Below are 11,967 nucleotides of genomic sequence, written 5' to 3'. Positions count from 1 at the left end.
GCCCTGGGGAGGAGCTGAGCTGCTGGGACGAGGGGACCTGAGTGAGGTGGGACAGCCAGGGGTGGTCAGGAGACCCCACAAAGCAGCATGAACCTGTTCCTGGGCACCATCCTGCTGTTCCTGATGCTGCCTGGTGAGTGGTGGGTGAGGGGGGGATAGACATCCTCGATGTGGGAGTGCTATGGGCTTGAGGGGAAGGTTTCCCATGGGAAAGTGTTCACCCAAAGGCTATGATGGGGTGTTTCACCCTGAAAAGTGGACAGGCCAGAGGGAGCATCCATGCTGAGATGTGCAGAACTGGCAGAGGCAAGTGGACTTGGGGGGGGTTTACTACTGGGGCATTTTTTAATAATCTGGAACCAGAAGCTCAAGGTCTCCTCTGCAGAGCCTCCCGGGGGGGCTGGACACAGTGCCTTTGTCCTCACCAGCCCTGATGGCTGTCCGGGTGTTTTTGAAGCCCGTGTAACTGCAGAACTGTTCCTCTCAAACCTGGTAGCTGCCAGATTCTCCTGCCTCCCCTCCCCTCGTGGGCAAGGGGAGGACTGACCCTAGATTTTGGGCTTTTCCCTCCATTTCTTAACGGACTGTTCTTCCAGATGTTGCCGGGGGAAAGGAGCGCTGTTCTGGTGAGTGGTGGCCCCCCCTCCCTACCCTCGGCCCACCCAACGCCGTGGTGCCTGGTGCTCACCCTGCTGCCACCCTCCCCAGCTCTGGGTCGGGGTGACGATTCCCTCTCGTGCTGCAACGTGACGGTGGAGCCGGGGAAATGGCACAGCGGGTTTAGCATCCTCGGGCTGCCGCGGCGCTGCCCGGAGCTGGGGCGCTCTCACAGCTCCGCCTGTGCCTGCCTGCGGGATCGCTGGTTCAGGTAGCAGCAGGGCGGGCCGTGGCAGGGTCTTGGGGGCTCAGCTCCTTGCATCCACCAGTCCCACAGCCCCCCTCCCGTCCCGCAGGGAGGTGCAGGGGCTGCACAGTCAGCCGGTCGGGCTCAAGAAGCTGTTCCTCAATGTCAGCAGGGCTGTCGCCCGTGATGTTCTCATCACCTTTTCCCCCACGGAGGTGAGATGTGCCCTTCCCTCTCCCTCGCTTGGAAGGTCCCACGCTTTCCAGGTGTCCCTCTTCCAAGCCCTTGCCCTGGGGTGTGGTGTGCCCTGCTGTGCTCTTCCTCCGCCCTGTTCCGGGGTTGCATCATGGACCCACGTCAATTTTAACATCCCTTGGCGAGGAGTCACGAGAAATGGTGCCTGGGAGGAAAGAGCCCTCCCTGAGAGCCGTCCCAGCAGACAGGGGTGGTCAGGGGGAGAGCAAGGTAGGAAAGGAGGAGGAATGTGTGTGACCTTGGGCCTCCTGCCCACCCACAGGCTCTCCCAGCTCTGGATGTCCCACTCATGGGTGATCATGGGTTGAGGACCTTGTGGGTCCCATTCCCACCTCTGCCTCTGTAGCTACTGGGGATGAGTTTCTCTCCTTCTGCCCTCAGGGCTTCTCCTGATGTTGCTGAGCAAACCCACCCAGGCAGGGCTGAATTTGGCTGAATTTGGAGCAAGGTTGGTGGGTCCCAAGCAGAGGAGTGATCTGCCAGCAACAGCCTCTCCCTGTCCTCCTCCACCGCAGGGTCCCAGCATGCTGAATACCACAGAGAAGGGGAAGGCAGGAAAAATCCATCTCCCTAGGGAGATATTTCGGTCTCTGAGTAGCCAGGTAGTGCACGTGGTGGTGACAGTCCTCAACATCCAGCAGCTTGGCATGTTCAAGGTATGAGCTGGCATTGCTGGCATCCTTCGTGCTGCCACGGGCACTCACTACACACCAGCTGGGCTCAGGTAACGTTCCCCCCATGCAGGAAGTCAACCAGGCAGGACAGGTCCTGGACAACACCGTGGTGGGCATCACAGTGGGAAACACCAGCATCTCCGGGCTGCGGGACCCCGTGCAGCTCACCTTCACCCACAGCCAGCTGCACCCTGTAAGCCAGCCCTGCCCGCCCTCCATCCCTTCTCCAGTGCCCCTCACTGTGGCACCAGCTGATGCCGCTGTCCCTCTTGGCAGGGTGTCACCCCACAGTGTGTCTTCTGGGATCCCAGCAAAGGTGCAGTCCTCGGCGGGGCCGGGCACAGGGGCTGTGCCTGGAGCTCTCCGTGGTCACTCCTTGCCCCTTGCAGGGCAGGCAGGAGGCTGGTGCAGCAGTGGATGTGTCACACAGCCCGGGGACAAGAAGACAGTCTGCTCCTGTGACCATCTCACCTTCTTCACCCTCCTCCTGGTGATGATCCCGCTCCCCACAACTCCTGCTCATACCCTGACAGTGCTGCCTGCCCATTTTGGTGGCCCCTCTGGTGTCATGAGCAGCCATACAAGGATAGTTATAGCTTTTTCCAGGCAAGCCCAGGTCCCAAACACAAGCCCAGGCCCAGCTCAGCAGGGCAGCAAAGCAGGGCAGCCTGGAAAAGGCTCCAGCCTAATGCAAGCTCTGGAGTAGCAAGGCCTGATGTCACATATCTTGGTGAAGTCTCTCAGGAGGGTGGTCAAGGTGGTCCATTTCTCCCACTCCTCACCCCACCTTGGGGAACATCTCCTCTGAGCCACCACTGCCTTGTTCCCCCCAGAGACCTTTTGCTGGCCCACCATGTTTATCAGCCCTGTGGCTCTGGTAGCTGCAGATGGGTTTTCTAGGCTGGTCTGGGGCCTGTCTAACCCAACACATGCATGTTTGGCAGAACCCAGCTCTGGATGGCTCCACAGCACAAGCCTTGATGTCTGTTGCCACCGCTGGCTGTGGGGTAGCCATGGCTTTTTCCATCTTCACCATCGCCTTCTGCATCTTCATAAGGTAGGATGTGCCAGCAGCTCCACGGGGACTTGTCAAGCCAGGAGAGATGTGGGGCCATTCCGGTGCCTCTGCATGGACCTGCTGTGGTGCAGCACCCGTGACCTCTGCTTTTCCTGGTCCCTCTGGGAACGCTCAGGTGCAGGTTCAGGTTTGACGAGACCCGCCGCACCAACCTGGGGCTGCACATGAACCTCGTGGGCAGCCTGTTCCTCCTCAACCTGGCCTTCCTGCTCAACAGTGGGCTCTCTGGGAGGACCAAGGCAGTGACCTGTAAGGTCCTGGGGGGGCTCACCCACTACTGCCTGCTCTGCTGCTTCACCTGGACGGCGCTGGAGGGCTGTCAGCTCTACCTCCTCTTCGTCAAGGTCCTTGGTGTCTACATCCACCACTACCTGGTGAAGCTGTGCCTGCTTGGCTGGGGTGAGCACCACCAGCCTGGGGGAGAGAGGGGGGCAGTAGGAGGTTTAGATTGGATATTAAGGAAAATTTCTGCACTGAAAGGGTAGTCAGGTACTGGAACAGGCTGCCCTGGGCAATGGTGGAGTCACCATCCCTGGAAGTGTTCAAAAGATGTGTGGATGTGGCACCTGGGGACATGCTTTGGTGGTGAATGTGCTAGAATAATGGTTGCCCTCAATGATCTTAGAGGTTCTTTCCAACCTAAACAATTCTGTGATTCCGTGTGTCTCCCTTCTTCCAGGCTTGCCCGTTCTCGTGGTGGGAGTGGCAGGAGTCGTCGGCTCCTACGGAGAGTACAGCATCCACACCACGGACCACCAGGTCATAGCCCACCTGTGCGTGCACCACTGCCCACAGGGCTTGGGTGGCCCTTTGGCATGAGGAGTGGTAGCCCAGTCCTTCTGGGAGTGCAGCAGTCAGGGATTGCACCCATCCAGCTCGGCTTTACGCCATGCTTCTGCTTCCTCAATTGTGATTACGACACATCAGCCACCCCCCCCACCACCACCTCTCATGCTGAGCTTCCTTGGTCATGCCTGCAGCCCTCCAGGTCATGGAGGGATGTCCAAGGTCCACCTGGAGCTTCCCCAGGATCCCTCCCAGCTGAGCAACACGAGAGCAGTGGATATGCACCACTGGCCCCTTGCTTCATCCTGGCCTTAGAAAATCCCCCCCAGCACAAGGGTGTCCCTGCATCCCTGAAACATCTCCCTGTGGAGGCTCCCAGGAGTGCTTCTGGGGCTTGCAGGGCCACTGGAGGTTCTCTCTTTTCAGGTGCTGGATCACTTCCAAACATCTCCTGCTCCACTACATCACCAACTGCGGCTACTTCAGCCTCATCTTCCTCTTCAACATGGCTCTCTTTGGGGTGGTGACCCAGAAGAGCTGCAGCTTGCAGGGCACAGGGGTGGTGCAGGGAGGCCACAAGCCCTGGAAGGTGGCCCTAGTGGCAGCAGGGCTCTTCTGCCTGCTGGGAGCCACCTGGGCCCTGGCATTCCTCACCCACGGCACCTCCTCTGCGCCCGTGCTCTACCTCTTCACCATCCTCAACTCTCTCCAAGGTCAGTGCTGCCTCTGAGCAGTGAGGATAGTTTTCCTCCAAGGAAGTCATTCCTCAGCAGAGAATTAGGGACATTTGGCATGTCCCAGCCAAATGGTGCACCTGGAGTATGGGGTGAGGGGGAGCAGGAGTGAGCTGGGGTAATCCCCTGGAAGCAGCAGGGAAGTGCTGTCAGCATCCTGGCAAGGTCCTTCTCACCGTCTCCTGCTGTTGCTGAGTATTTGTATTCCTTTCCATGCAGGAATCTTCATATTCATCTGGCTGGTCATCCTCTACTACCCAAAGACGAAGGAGACCACTGGCTCCCTGTCCCACATCATCAGACATGACAAAAACACCACAGTCTCCCAGGAGTAGCTCCTGGCTGGACCTCTCTTCCTGCCTGTGTGTGCATCTGCTGAGAGCAATCTTTGATCCCAGTAGATGCAGCTTCCCCACGGAGGGAGGGATCAGTTTGCCACACCTGAGTTTACCCTTCAGTGGGCATGATCCACCTCAGCAGGGCTCTTTGCTTTGGCCCTGCCATTCCTTGGGCAAGGAGCTCCAGAGATGACCCTTCTGCTGAAGTCCCTCCAGGCTGAAGTTCCATGGTCTTGAAATGCCCCGATCTCATCCCCCAAAGGGCTGTTGAAGGGATGAGGGGGAGCCCATGAACCTCCCACCTTCAGCTGTGATGGACCATCCCCTCTCTTCACTAGAGATGGCCTTTGGTACTGAACCAGTCCAGCAATGGGTTTCCTGCCGTTGGAGGGAGAGGAATGACTCGCTCCAGACATGGGAGGTTCAGGTCTGGGAACCAGCAAAAAAAAAAAAAAGAGAAATCCCATGAGGTTCTTTGCAATACATCTCCTGCTCTCTGGCAGGGATCTGCTGGATGTCTTTCCTGCAAAACACCCACTGGGGCCAGCAATGATTTGTGCACGGATACTGTGCAGCAGCTGGAAGCTCACACACAGCCACCTCGCAGGGCCACTGCTTGTCTTCTCCTGATCCATGTTGCAGTATTAAATCCCTGCCAGCTCTCTGAGCACTGTGGATTTAGTCTTTGATACTTACAATATTGTTTGTTATTTGCTTTATATTGGAGATGTATCAAATGGCAGAAACCTTGCTGGCAATTTGTCATGGATGAAGGGAGAAATCAGTGTGGATAAATACACACACACACACGGATGTGCATGCACAGAGCAACCCCTTCTCTGCTAACACCACATCTGTGTCCCACAGAACCACACAAAGACCAGCTTTGGTGGGCAAGTATCTGGTGCTGGGACACCTCCATCACCCCATGCACCAGGGTGTCTCTCTGGGGAAGAGGAACACGGGAAGAACCCTCCCAGCCCTGGGTGCATGCTTTGAGTTTAGAGAGTGTGACCCTGGCAGGGATGAGTAGGTTCTAGGGATGCTAGAGGGAGCAGAAACACTCTGATGAGCCTCAACCTTCAAGCACTGTTTGAGTCCAACCACCACTTTCTTCCCCCAAACCCCATAAAGACACAGGCAAGAGGCTCTCTGCTGCTGTCACGTTTATTTGGAAACAGCCGTTTCCTAACCCATTCTCCGCCCCACACTGACGGCTGCCCCCGCCACGGTGAGCACACCAAGCACACACAGCAGGACGAGGGCCCCGGGGAGCCACGGGTTGGGTCCTGCCAAAGAGGAGAGAGACTCGTGACATATCTGGGTCCCCTGAGCCAGCTCTGAGCCCCAGCGCAGCATCTCCCAGCTGGGGACAGATCTGGGGGGGAGGTCACCTCCTGTGAAAGGGCAGGAGCCACTGGAGCTGGGGGTACTTGGGAACCCTGGGGGCACTAGATAGGACTCAGTCACCTCAAATGGCCTCCACCCACCCCTGCTGCCCAAGGGTTCCATCTAGTTCAGTATTTATGCCTGGTCTGAGCTACGCTGTAGGTGTGCTTGCCCTCAACCTGGTCCTGGACCACTGCTTGGATCTCCTGGATTGACCTCAGTGCTCAGGAGGAGCCTGCCTTGCTGGGCTGATGATGCAGAGCCTTCCCTGGCTGGGGTGCTGCACCACCAGCCTTCTGGCTTTGGGTCCCTTCCTGCCCAGCTCCCCTGCTCATCCCAACCTGTGCTGGTTTGGCTTTGGACTTTGCCATGAGTGGCCATGACACCTGAAAGACTCCATGCCTCTGTGCAGGGCACTGATTTTAGCAGCCCTTTTTAACAACCTGGCACTGCCTAGACAGCTGCAAGGGTCTGGGAGCTGCTCCTGTCCTTCCCAGAAGGACCTAAGTACCTGCCAGGTCCTGTTGGTCAGTGCTGGAATGATGGGTCTCTGCTTCCAAGGAAGGAGCAGCCAGCAGGTGGATGGGCCCATAGGAGACAATCTTATTGTAGTCATCCACCAGTGCCCGCTTGTTCTTCCAGTGCCTTGGGCATTGCTGTCAACAGAGCCAAGGGAAGGGTGATGGAACCAGAGGACAGGGGGAAAGTCTGATCAAAGGGCCAGAGGTCTCCTGCTGGCAGAGGCCCCGTTGGAGCTGCAGCCTGGGAGCAGTCAGGACCCCAGAGCATGAGAGGCACCAGGTCCTAAAGGATCTTAGCTCGTTCCTCCCCAAATCCTGGCATCAACTTCTCCCCCTGCAAATACCCAACAGCCAGAGGGAAGAGGGAAAGGGGCTCTCCTTTGGGTTCAAGCCCTTGTACCTTTAGTTCAGGGTGCTGGGGTGAGCTCCTGGTGTTTATTGTGTGAAGCACCCAGAACCAGAGCAGAGCCCCTTCTGCAAGGAGCTTGTCTTCTCCAGCATCATGCCTGGCCAGGGGATGGTGCAAAACAGCGAGGGCTCACCTTGGCACAGGGCTCTGGACTGCTGGGGAGGCAGAGCCGGACACGGCAGTGCAGGAACACCTCGGGGTAACCAACAAACTGGAACATCTGGAAGCTGAACTTGGCGGTGCTGCTCTCTCCAATGGCGTTCAGATAGGTCACTGTCTCGTCATGGGGACACCTGGGACATGACAGCTGGGTCAGTGAGTGCCAAATGAGGGGGAGCATCCCAGCCTGGAATGCAGGCTTTGACTCCCTAGCTGGCCAGGAGCAGCACTAGAAGGAAGGCAGCACTGCTGGCAGCAGAGCAGGGTCAGGAGAGGGGCTCAGTTCAGAGCTTTTCAGGGGCTCATCTGTGGGGCTGTTCTGCCAGTTTGATGATGGTGTCCACCACAGGTTCCACCTATGAGCAACAGTGTTGTCATTGCTCATTGCTCCCGTCCTCAGCAGCCAGGAAAGGGATGTGACTGTGCTCGTGGTGCAAGGAGACCGGGTGTGCTGGGGGCCCTCCACTCACCCCTGCTCAATGAGCTTGTGCCGCACGCTCTGGAAGGGATCCGTGCTTGGGGTGGCCCAGCAGTCCAAAACACTCAGCAGGAAGTACTTGAGCTGCTGCTGTCCTTCTATCTCCAGCAGGACATAGAGTGTGTCTGTGAGGGGGATGGCCACGGTCGGCAGGTGATAAGGCTGGAGGTAGGAGGGGGACTTGTACAGTCTCATGCTGACGTTGAAGTGTCCTTCTCTGACCACGGACTGCACCAGCCTGGGAGCAGCGACGAAGAGAAGAGAGGAGAGCAGAGGATGAGGGCTCCCTAACCTGCACCTCCACAGGAGCCTGGTGAGGGCCTCTTCTAGTCCCCACCCTTCACGTTTTGGATAGTTGGTTTCAAGCAGTGAGGGCAGGAGAAAGGCAGACTGTGTGTGCCCCACTTTGGCTCCATCCCAGGCCCAAACCTTGTGTTGAAAAAACACATTGGGAAGAAAAAGGGAGGCCAAGATGCCAGGCTAAGGTGCCTGGCATTGCTCTCAGGGCTCCCTAGGGGCTCCCAAGGGCCTTTGCAGATCCCCTCATTGAAGGCATCTACTTTTCTGCGAGCTCCAAGACACCATGTCAGCAGCAGGGAGAAACAGCACCACTCACCTGTCAACAGCAGTGAGAGCGAAGGGCAGCCTCACCACCTGCTCATAGGCATAGATGCAGGAGAAATGCACTTCCAGCTGAAAACTCCGGGAGATCATGGCCCCTTGGGCTTCCTGCTCTGACTCAATGACGTTGGAGTAGGAGACATGGGAGCTGTTTTTCTGCAATGGCACAGAAAATCGAGTGTCCAGATTATGACTAAATCCGTACAGAGAGATGCAAGCTCCAGCTCAGAAGGTGAAACTCAGCTGCAGCTGCTCCAGGCCTGGATATCTGCTGGGGTTTTAGCTCAAGCTTTGTGTTTGGGGGCTACTGGGAGCCACCACCAGAGCAGGCAGGAGTCAACATAATGAGTGTGGGTGAGGGCTCTTCTGCAAAATGCAGAGCTGGAGCACCAGTTCCTCTGCACCCTTCCTGATCCATGAAGCAAGTGAGGGATCAAGGGGCCAGGGCTGCAGGGCTCAGAGGATGTGGCCAGAAAGCTGAGGGCTGTTATCAGCTAGTAAAGCACAAACTGAGACTTCCATGCTCTGCTAAATCAGGCAAAATGTGCTGCCAGCAGCAGTTTGGCAGAGGCAGCAGAGGCTTCTGACATGCCCAGGGAAGCTTTTCAAAGGGAATGAGAACTTTACAACACCCAGATATAAAAGGAAAAACCTTTGAGGCTTTCTCTTTGCTGTCCCCACTCAGCACGTCTTGCTCCTCTCACGGCTTTGGAGCTATGCAGAAAGGCTCTGCTGGATCCTTACCTCGATTATTGACCCACAGGCAGTGTGGTTTTCACCAGTGAGGGTGGCTGAAAAAAACAGCTCACCCTCTTCTTCCTTTTCTGAGACCTTGCACGCCTGGTTCTTCAAGTGGACAAGCTCCCGTGGGATTTTCAAGAGTTCAAACACCTCCTTCCTCACCATCATCTTCATATGCTCCTCCTCACAGGCCAACTTCAGTACCACATCTGGGGGAAAAAGCCATCTGCAATAGCAATAAGGAAGAGGCCTGAAGGAGCCCTACATCAGCTGGGGGATGGCACAGTCCCACTGAGCTCAGCAGACCCTCATCCCAGGCTTGGTGGAGGCTGCTGGTAGGGCTCTTCAGAGACACTGGGCAGAAGACAGGCCTTTGGGAACATGCAGAAGTTAATGTGGGTCTGGTATTTTCTAAGAGCTGCTCAAGTCCATGGCTGCCACTGCTCCGAACAGACACAGTCCTTAAGCTCAAGACATAAAGGCAGATGTTGTGGGTCTGGCCCCTTCCAAGGGCTGTCCACAGAATCCCCACAGTCTGCCAAGGGCACCAGGCAGGGACAGCAACCCTCTCCTTCAGAGGAAGAAGACACAGCTTTTGGCTAGTGCGTGGAAGGGGCTTCACTGTAGCTGTGCCAGAATGTGTGTGGTTGTTCTGAGATGGAGAGGCAGCTGTGCCCTGCAGCATGTCCTGCTGTCCTGGCACAGCTACACCACGGCACAGCCAGGGAATTAAGGAATTAAAGCTTTTGGGGAAGAAGAAAATGCCCTGTGACTTGGCTTTGTACCAACACGTAGTCGAGGACATGGCTATGGTGGTGGGGAATGCACCTGGACCAGGAGGTGGGATGCTCTCCTGGAATGGAGAGCAGTGGTAACACCAGTGCACTGTGCCCATCACCCTTCCCTCTGGTGCCCCTGGACAGACTGGTGAGTGCTCACCAGCATTCCCAGCCCTACCTTGGCAGAATTCCCCTTTGAAGCCTGGTTTGCAGCTGCAAACTGGTCTGTCCCCCATCACCTGGCAGTGCCCCTGGTGCTGGCACGGGTTTGACAGGCAGACATCTGGGCTCCTCTTGAGATGGAGGGCAACCCGTGGCCTCAGGCCATGTGTGCTCACCAGCTCACCTGCAGCAAAGGAAAGGCAAGTGAGCTGAAATGCAGCAAGAACATCTCCCTGATGAGAGATGTGAGCGTGAACTCGTCCCACTGCAGGAAGACCTGCACAGCTCTCAGAGGCTGAGTATTTTTCCATATTACCCATCCATGACCCAGCAGGGACAGAGTACAGGGAATCTCACCCTTATTGCCTTCACAGCCAGCCAGGCAGAGCCAAGAGAACAGCAACAAACATCTCACAGTCCTCTCCTGGAAAAACAAGCAGGCTCTGGAGAACTCGGGTTTGTACCCTGCTCGTTGGAGATGTTTGCAGTCATTCAGAAAGAGTGAACCCTCAAGCATGGATGCAATAATATCTGTACTGTATTTCTTAGGCTTGATGGCACAAAGTAGTTTCCTACCCCCTCAGGCTAGCACAAGGGTCAAATACTGTTCTGAATTTAGGTAGCAATTCCAGAAAGAGGAGGTGGAAAAGCAGCCCTTGGACCTGCAGGGATGTGGTGACAGCGATAAAGCCACATTTCAGCGAGAACTGGCACTGAGTAAAACTACAGAGCTGAGGCATCAATCTGGGCTCCCCAAAGAGGAAAGAAGTTTCCCTCTTCCCACCACAGCTCTTTTGAAAAGTTAGGATTTTCAAAAGGATCCTCACTTTTCCAGTAAACCATATCCATCATAGGGAGTCAACAGGATTAAAAAAAAAAATCAAAGCCTTGAACACAACTAAAATTAGTGACAAAAAGACACAGATTAAGTCATCTCCCCTCTCGGTACAGATAATGGGAAACTAATGGCACAGTCCTGGAATGGCCCTGGACATCGGATACTCCTTATCAGAGAAGTGGATGTGAGTCAGCCAGGGCTGATGGCTGGGCAGTGCTCTGTCTGAGAGCAGGGCAAAGCCAATGCCAAAAGCCCCACTCTGGTCCAGCAGCACACACCCCCCTCCACCCCTTCACCGACCCCGAGCGGCTGTGACTGCCAGACAGCTGAGCAAGGAGGATTTATTCCCTGCTCCAGTCCTGAGAGATCCCACACCTCGATTTCATCCCACTTACCATCTCCAGGCCACGCTCTGCTCCTCCACCCACCGCTGCCCCGAGGCCACTCCGTGCTCCCTGCTTTATATTGCCCTCTGGCAGCTCATCCCTCTCCCCCACGCAAACACCACGCTGCCTCTGCGATTGCACAAGAGCCAGCTGAGCATCCTTCAGGGCCGGGGAGGAGAGGGCTCTCTGGAAGTCCATCCTCTGGCATGGATGGCCCTTCCAGTGAGCCACCGGCCTGCGAACGCTGACTCATTTCACAGCCCTGATGGGATCACAAACAGGGGGAGTATCTGCAAAACCCCCAGGGATCTCGGGGTTGGTGCATCCAGCTGGTTTTTGGGCATCTGTTTTTGACGCAGCAGTAGCAACAGATACCACATGTGAAGGCCAGATAACTCTGGATACTGAGTACAGGCAGTTTTGCAACCACAACATACATTTCTCTCAGCTGTGTTTTTATTGACTTCTGGCATCAAAGAGCTGCTGAGAAGTACTGGTGAGAGATGGAGGGATGAGGGCTTGGTCCCACCTCAGTTTGAATTACAGAATATCCTGATTTGGAAGGGACCCACAAAGATCATCGAGTTCAACTCCTGGCCCTGCACAGGACAGCCCCAAGAATCCCACCATGTGCCTGAGAGCATTGTCCAAACACTCCTTGGACTCTGTCAGGCTTGGTGTTGTTACCACTTCTCTGGGGATCCTGTTCCAGTGCTCGACCACTGTCTGGATGAAGCACCTTTTCCTAATATCCAACCTAATCTTCCCCTTGCCC

The 11,967-nt window shown here is 56.0% G+C and overlaps 2 protein-coding genes across 2 annotated transcripts; one reads left to right on the top strand and one right to left on the bottom strand.

Annotated features, from left to right (window-relative positions):
- Positions 1-87: 87 nt before the first annotated feature.
- ADGRG3 (adhesion G protein-coupled receptor G3) lies at positions 88-5,447 on the top strand. The gene is made up of 12 exons (XM_050311646.1): positions 88-144; positions 597-868; positions 954-1,059; positions 1,615-1,755; positions 1,844-1,966; positions 2,050-2,089; positions 2,163-2,263; positions 2,718-2,830; positions 2,967-3,250; positions 3,531-3,624; positions 4,064-4,350; positions 4,591-5,447. Exons 1-12 carry the CDS (start codon positions 88-90, stop codon positions 4,704-4,706), a joined length of 1,734 nt encoding a protein of 577 aa, XP_050167603.1. The 3' UTR covers positions 4,707-5,447.
- A 450-nt stretch (positions 5,448-5,897) lies between these two features.
- On the bottom strand, positions 5,898-11,390 carry LOC126638035 (pancreatic secretory granule membrane major glycoprotein GP2-like). Its single transcript, XM_050311645.1, has 9 exons — positions 11,202-11,390; positions 10,326-10,392; positions 9,985-10,152; positions 9,031-9,236; positions 8,282-8,442; positions 7,658-7,903; positions 7,162-7,321; positions 6,610-6,754; positions 5,898-5,998 (listed from the first exon to the last, which is right to left on the bottom strand). Exons 1-9 carry the CDS (start codon positions 11,388-11,390, stop codon positions 5,898-5,900), a joined length of 1,443 nt encoding a protein of 480 aa, XP_050167602.1.
- Positions 11,391-11,967: the final 577 nt, after the last annotated feature.

This window comes from Myiozetetes cayanensis, unplaced genomic scaffold (genome assembly GCF_022539395.1).
Source record: "Myiozetetes cayanensis isolate MyiCay16 unplaced genomic scaffold, myiCay2020 scf16, whole genome shotgun sequence".
Lineage (NCBI taxonomy): Eukaryota > Metazoa > Chordata > Aves > Passeriformes > Tyrannidae > Myiozetetes > Myiozetetes cayanensis.
Note: the sequence above shows the minus strand (reverse complement) of the source record. Positions and strands in the feature narration are given on the sequence as shown.